The 7489-nt window shown below is 34.7% G+C and overlaps 1 protein-coding gene across 3 annotated transcripts; it reads right to left on the bottom strand.

The window, feature by feature from the left end:
- Positions 1-2670: 2670 nt before the first annotated feature.
- LOC117172807 (general odorant-binding protein 56a-like) lies at positions 2671-7046 on the bottom strand. Of its 3 annotated transcripts, XM_033361044.1 has the most exons (6): positions 6910-7046; positions 6548-6626; positions 6120-6211; positions 5695-5797; positions 5515-5606; positions 2671-3058 (listed from the first exon to the last, which is right to left on the bottom strand). In XM_033361044.1, the coding sequence occupies exons 1-5, from the start codon at positions 6955-6957 to the stop codon at positions 5545-5547; spliced, it is 384 nt and encodes a 127-aa protein (XP_033216935.1). In that variant the 5' UTR covers positions 6958-7046; the 3' UTR covers positions 2671-3058; positions 5515-5544. The 3 variants fall into 3 exon arrangements, with proteins under 3 accessions (XP_033216935.1, XP_033216936.1, XP_033216934.1); XM_033361045.1 differs by lacking the exon at positions 5515-5606; XM_033361043.1 differs by lacking the exon at positions 2671-3058 and having other exon boundaries at positions 5454-5606.
- Between the last annotated feature and the right edge of the window lie 443 nt (positions 7047-7489).

Here is a 7489-nt window from a genome sequence, read left to right as displayed (position 1 = left end):
TCTCCTGTTGAGTGTGGACTCCACACGTGAGTGCGGATTCGTGATTGTTATGAAGAACATTTGTTCTGGCTGAAGCCATCCTCGGAGCGAGAATATCCAACAAACCACCTCACAGTAACTCCCGCTCCAACGCGAACAATTACCCGGGACTCATAGATTTTGCTCCCCCGATTACTACCGCGCACTCTCCTCCATTGGGCTTCTCAGAAGCTTCACGCACCTCTGCTAACACACCTACCACCCCTAGCTCAACAAATTATTTTCCCCAGCCCCTCGTGAACCCTTGAGGATATAGAAATAAACACTCTCATCTGCCTAAATCCGCCAATCGTCGCAGGAACTCAGCTTCCAATCATTTCTTTTCATCCTAGTATAATACAAGTGTGCAAAGCTGGCTCCCCAACATCTTAACCCTGCGCCCTTTATGGACACTTCATTAAGGAAGTTGCTTTCCTTCCCTTGAGCCCCCAAACTCTGCAATTAATCAGAATTCTAACCCTCCCCAACAATCTTACTCTTCCCCATCCCATCTTCCCGTTCCACCTTTCAAACACGCTAGTCCCCTCCTTATCTTCGAAATTACTTATAATTATTGGCAATCTACTTTTAATGCTTACTAATTTTATCAGCGTTCTTTCCTTCGGCAGTTCCACAAAAACAGAAGTCTCTCTTAAATTTTTTTACAGCCATAGTATGGCACAGGTTGATGATTTACGAATTGTGCAATGGAACTGTCGCGGTGTAACTAACAACAGAAGTGATTTCGAGACTATTTCGGACCCTGATCGAGAGGGTAAGGGGGGTATATGAGAAGACGAAAGATAGGGTGAGCGGAGGGGTGGGAATATCTAAGGGATTCTGAATGAATAGGGGGTTGAGGCAAGGTTTTCCGCTTAGCCCAACGCTTTTTGCAATTTTGATCGCGGATATGGAAAGTGAACTAACGGCCGGAGTGGTAGGAGGAGTTAGGATAGGAGGAGTCAGGATATGGTCACTCGCATATGCAGATGACATAGTGCTGTTCACGAAGAGCGAAGAGGGTTTAAAGGATATCATGAAGAGGTTGAGACGTTACTTGGACAAGAATAGGTTAGAGTTAAATGCAGACAAGTCGAAGGTTATGGTGTTCAGGAAAGGAGGTGAAGAGATGGGGGAGGGAAGTGAAAGTGGAAGGAAACAGCGGTACAGGAGGTGGTGTAGCTGGGCTTCCTGTTTCGAAGAAATGAGGGAGTAGATGATCATATAAAAGAGAGAGTGAGAAGGGCAAATGTGATGATGAGCGAGGTGTGGGGGCTGGGGAAGAGATTGGTCGCAGATGATTTTGAAAGAAAATAAACTTGTTTGATTCGCTAGTAATGAGTGTCTTATTTTACGGAGTGCAGGTGTTGGGGTTGGAAGGTAAGTGAGGAGGTACTTAGGGTACAGGAGAGGTATGTAAAGTGGATACTGGGGTTGGCAAAGAATACGGTGAACTATATTGTCAGGAGGGAGACAGCAAGAATGAGTTTAGGGATTATAACGTGGAGTGGATCCTGTAAATATGAGGAGAAATTTTTGGAAGAGGGGAGAAGTTAATTGGTTAGGGAGTGTTGGTGGGAGAAGGAGAACAGACGTAGTGGTGCAGAAAAAGAGGAGAGAATAAGAGAGTCAAGGTATAACGGAAACTATGTGTGGATTATGCCAAGGGAGAGAGCGCAACATTTGTGTAAGAAAGGAGAGCATTGGTTGGAGAAATGTGAAGAGGTGGAAAGGAGGAGGATAAGCATGAAGGTATTGTTGCATGAAAGGGGTGACAAAACGGCAGTAGCGTGGGTGAAGGGGGTTTTGGGTAAGATAGAGAAGAAGAGAAAGAAAAAGGAAGAGCAATGGAGAAGGAAAGATTGAAAATAGGAGAGGAAATAAATGTAAGCGAAATGTAAATATTGTAAATAGTAGTTAAGTATTGAGTGTTAGCCGCGGATACAGAGGCTGGTAATGCGAGGCACCGCGACAAAAGAGCGAAATGCGTGCGAGACGCAGCGAGGAAGGTTAGGCTATAGGAGCGATCGGATTAGTTATAAGGTGTTGATGGATCGTACTTTTTAAGACGTAGTTGTAAGAAAATTCCGTAAAAAAATGGAAGTGTAAGCAAGTCAATTTTTTAAGGCTAGCAGGCCGAAAAAATAAACGTTTATTTATCTATGTAAAAACAAACCTTTCGTTCTTGCTCCTTGGTGGAATGAGACATGCGATAAAGCTATCAAGGATAGACGTAAAGCGTTTATCAAAATCAGAAAAGGATCTAATTATCCCAACTATTTAAATTACCAAAGTCTTACAGCTAAAGCTGAACGCATTCTCCATAAAGCCAGAAGAAAATCCTTTCGAAGTATTTGCGAATCTCTTGATAGAACATTATGTATCTCCAGAATATAGAGGGTCATTAAGTCATTTGAAAATAGATCCAATCAGCTCGCACACGTGTCTTACTCGACAGGAGCAGACAGGAGCGTGATTTCGAAACCAGAAGGTCTCGTAATCTTTTTAAAATTGATAACGATATCTTATTGTCTGGCTCCTTTTCACCTTTCTGGAGCAACTTTTTGGTATTTTTTATTCCCAAGTCAACGCCAGGCGAATTGAAAGCGATATCCTTAGCCTCTTTTCTATTCAAGTTAATGAAAAAACTAATTTACAATAGACTCAATTGGTATATTGAGCATAACTTATATTTCTTCCTACACAATATGGTTTCCAAAAAAGTAAATAATTTGCGGGTAATCTGGCCTTACTTTACACGGAAATTTGGACGGTGTTTAAACATTTTAGACATTAGACATTTAGGTGTTCCTAAAAATATAGGCAAATTGTTCTACAACTCTATTTCATGCAAGAACATTTATTTTAATATCAATGGCAAGCTCCATCGATTTTTGCCGGCGGGCTGTCACATTCAAATTTGCAGATGATATAGTAATTTTATTTAGATCCAGTGAACCCGCACTTTGCATCACATCTCTTTAACAATGCTTAAATGCATTTGCAGAATTTGTATCGGAACGCAGATTAGAAATTTGCCCTGAAAAAAATTAGTTCTTTTTAACAAACAAAAATTGAATTTTGATGATCGCATATACACCTAAAGTCTTAATAACTGTTTTATTATGACCTTGTTGTACATCAAATTTTTAGAAGTCATTCTGGATTATTTATTTTTGTTTAATGAACATATTATAAACATTCTAAAACAATAAATTCTTTGAGAAACTAGACAAAATTAGAGACCAAGCCCTGGGATTACCCAAAGACTGTAGGAAACGTACCCCCATAAATGTAATTTTAGGGAAAAAATGTGATACCCCCACCCCCTGTTAGATTTGGATTCAGTTTTTTAACCAAAAAACATCGCGAAGATGTCCTCAAAACTTAGATTCCCTCTAACAAGCAAGCTTAAGGATCTTTGGAATAGCATCAAATACGCAGATCTTTGATTGAATTTCTTTGAATTTCCATAAATTAATCATACATTCTCCCCTGAAATAAATGCTCAAATAGGCTTTCTCACTCAAAATTCTCCTGCCCCATTAGCATACCATTATATATACACTAGATTTAATTAAAAAGCATAAATTTAAAAAGTTGTTATTTTTACAGTCTCGTTACGTGTCTTTTCAACCAACCACCATAAACTTAAATCTCAACTTATCTTCCTGATTAGAAATCGTTTTGCCTCCCTTACCGCGCTTGAATGTAATATTATCCTAGCATGGGCAACAGGCCATTAGAGAATTCCAAGAAATAAGCTCGCAGATTTAACCGCAAATTCGTTTATTGTAAACTCTCAATATCTTGTCATTCTTTCCAGCCCCATGTCTCTGCTCCAAAACCTAATACCGGCCATACGAGCGTATCAAATAACCACATGCTCCTTCTCCAATTTTATTTGAACCTTCTTTTTCCTATTCCCCATATCTGTTTCATTACCCCTTCTGCTTTTTTATCTTTTCTCTTATATGAGGTGTATGATCTCCATTCGTTTGCAAGATATATCCTCATTTCTTCTTCCAAGTCTAATATTAATAAATTAAATAAAAGTGGGCTCAGAGGACATCCTTGTCTTACACCTCTCACCAACCAGAAACTATCTCCTACTTGATCTCCTGCCTTTACTCTGCTTTTTGTCTCTCTAAAAGTGTATGAAAGTCTCTTTATTAATCCCTCTCTTATCCCCTTTTTTACCATAACTTTTTCTATTTCACCTCGGTCTAATGAGTGAAACGCCGCCTTCAAGTCCGCGAACATTGCTATCATTGCCCCTTTTTCTCTTTTAATTCTCTTATTTACTGGATAGTTCAGAACATATATGTTGTCCATTACCCCATTCCTTTTCTAAACCCTGTCTGATTCGGTGACTCGATTTTTTTTTCTTCAACTTCTATTTTTAATCTCTCCGACAAAATAGTTACATAGGCTTTATACAGTGTTGGCATCAACGTCACCCCCCCCCCCCCCCCCCCCCCATATAATCTTTAACCTCCTCTCCCTTGCCTTTCTTCACTATTGGTATAAATATTATTTCTTTCCATAACTCTGGTCACCCTTTCCCTCTTCATACTCCATTACACATTATCCATGCCCATTCCTCTAGTTACTCCCCTCCATATTTCCATACTTCACTTGGAATCTCATTTATACCAGGTGCCTTTCCATCCTTCATTATTCCTAAAATCTTAACTATTTCTTCCCTTGATATGTCCTTTTCTTCATCTCTTTCTCTACCATATTTTCCTCCCTTTATAACTTTTCTCTTTACTCCTCCTAGCAAATCCAAAATATATTTCTTCCATTCTACCATTTCAATATCTTGGCTTACTCTTTTTCTTCTTTTTCTTTCTCTATTTACTACATGCGATACCTCTTCTTCCGTCCTAGGTTTCTCCGTCTCTCCCTCAAACCTTTTATTCTCTTCCTCTTTCTTTTGATAACACAACTCAGTATACTCTTTCTTTTTTTTCCTATATTCTTCCCCATTACTTTTTTCTTTTCTCCACTTTCTTAATTCCCTTCTGACCTCCTTTTTTTCTCTCTTTACAGTCCTTATACCACCCACTTCTATTCCCCCCTTTACTAACTTCATTTTAATTTGTGCACTCTAATCCTATTTTTATTTCTCCTATCATTTTTTCCATCTCCTCGTCCACATTTCCCTCTCCCATTTTGTATTATTTTGAATTCAGCTTTATTCTATTTAGCTTCATTTTTTCCCTGACAGTAATTTCTGTCCCTATATTTTTTTATTGTTTAATTTAAATTATCAAATAAGTTATGCAATTTAACTTTATTTTTTCTATTCTATTCTATCCTATTTGATCCTATTCAAAACCCTTTCCATTCCTTTATTGATATGTGTAGGTGTAAAAATACCGAACATTTTCATTAAAGGCTTTCAAGGGAAAAGTAATATAAAACTCATGTAAATTATGTTCTTTATTAATAAAAAAAGTTTCGCAATTAAAAAAAATAAAAATTTTGCACCTTTACTGTGTGGCAATCGGATTTTTGTTCTTAAATGTTTATTTGCATGCACCTTACTACTTTCAGTGCGGTCTCGCAATCGTTATCTCCCTCTAAAAATGTAAGAAAATAGATTTTGGAAACAATTTCTAATAAATTATGTACATCTTAAAAAAATAAAAAAGTATTTCATTCACTTACTCATAACTTTACATTTATTCCTAATCATATCAGCTTTCTCCTTATCAGAAACGCCTCGAACTCTAGGAAGTTTACTTTCATCGATGAAACCGTCAGAATTCATCTAAAAAGTGATTTTGTAATTAGTACCAAATAATTATTATGAGTATAAATTTTTTAAATGATTATTAAATTTTCATACGTAGTTTTCGTACTAAGGAACTTTTTTACGGTTCTGAATTTTTTTAAATACAAAAAATATCCAAAACTTTTTAGAGTTACATTTTTTGCAATTCCAGAGGATGATCCTACCATTTCTTAGAGCCTTTTATTAAATTTCCCAACTTTTAAATTTTATTATCGCAATTCGTCTAAATGTAAATGTTGACGAAAAAAAAATAAGCAAGGTAGAAATCTAATAATTAGTTTTAAACAAAAATATTTACCAATCCAAGTTTTTTCGATATGCAAGCAAATAAACAACCCAGCTTCTCATCATTCTTTTCCAATTTTTCTTTCATAGTCTTCTCAAGCGTATCTGAAAAAATGTTAACCAACAATCAATTATTTAGGTATTTAAAAAAAAAAATTTTTTTCATTTACCTCTATCCAATGGATAAAGCACAGCTTTTTATTTTGTAAATGGATTTAAAAACTTTCGACTATTTCTAATTTCTAACGCTTACATTATTTCGTATTTCTTATTTATTTATTATTGTAATAACTTTTCAATTGTTTAACTACAGAAATCTTATGATTCAAAAATTGTCCCGAATTCTTCGGTTGTCCCATTTTATAAAACAGATATTTAAAAAAATTATTTCTTTTATATTGTAATCAGAATCAAATATGTACAAAAATATTTGCACTATACCTGAATCAAAACCAACTTCCTTTATGCAAGTGTTTTTGACAGCCCCAAAGCTTGTATTTTCTTCATCTGTGGTCTCAGCCTAGAATAACGAAAATCATAAATAAAAATAAAAATATATTTTTTACACTTAAATTAAAATCATATAATTTTCCTTTCCATTTTTCGGAAATATAGAATATTTTTGTCCATTGTGTTTAATATTTCAAATTTTAACTTTTATTATTAAAATATTAATAATATTTATATATTAGATATCATAAAGTTAAAACTACCAATAAAGCTCTTCAAATTGCATTCTAGACATTATTTCAATTTCAGGAAAAATAAATAACAAAATATATATATGGAAAAAATATTTTTACCAGAATTCCCACTATGCAGATTCCCAAAACTGCGACGAAAGTTTTCATCCTGAAATTTGTACTATTTTCTATCTGATCACATTCATGGATTGGAAATTACTAAATTAATTTAAAGCTTAATCGTTTTTCAATCTCGTACGAAGTTTATGAATATCTATTAATTCGGGAATAATAAATATGTTCTTATCGTCTATTGCGAGAAAAAATAAAAAATATTAATCATGGTCAGACAATCTTTTTTCTGAAATTAGCTATAATCATCAATCCTTTATGAAAAATGATTCTTACGAAACGTATTTGTACGAAAGAACTTAAATAACATCGATAGGAATGATTAAATAATAAATATTAATTTGAAAACAGATTATTGCAGTGATGTGATGAATAACCTTGTATTCTTTTTAATTAGGTTTTATTTTATTTAGTTTCATTGTTCCGTGATAATAATTACTGCTCTTAATTTTGTTATTGTGTTCAATGGAAATAATTAAATTAGGCAATTTAACTTATTCTTGTTCTATTTTATTCTTTTCTTTACTGTTATATACTATTATTTTATATTCTATTCCTAATCTATCCA

Source organism: Belonocnema kinseyi, chromosome 5 (assembly GCF_010883055.1).
Source record: "Belonocnema kinseyi isolate 2016_QV_RU_SX_M_011 chromosome 5, B_treatae_v1, whole genome shotgun sequence".
Lineage (NCBI taxonomy): Eukaryota > Metazoa > Arthropoda > Insecta > Hymenoptera > Cynipidae > Belonocnema > Belonocnema kinseyi.
Note: the sequence above shows the minus strand (reverse complement) of the source record. Positions and strands in the feature narration are given on the sequence as shown.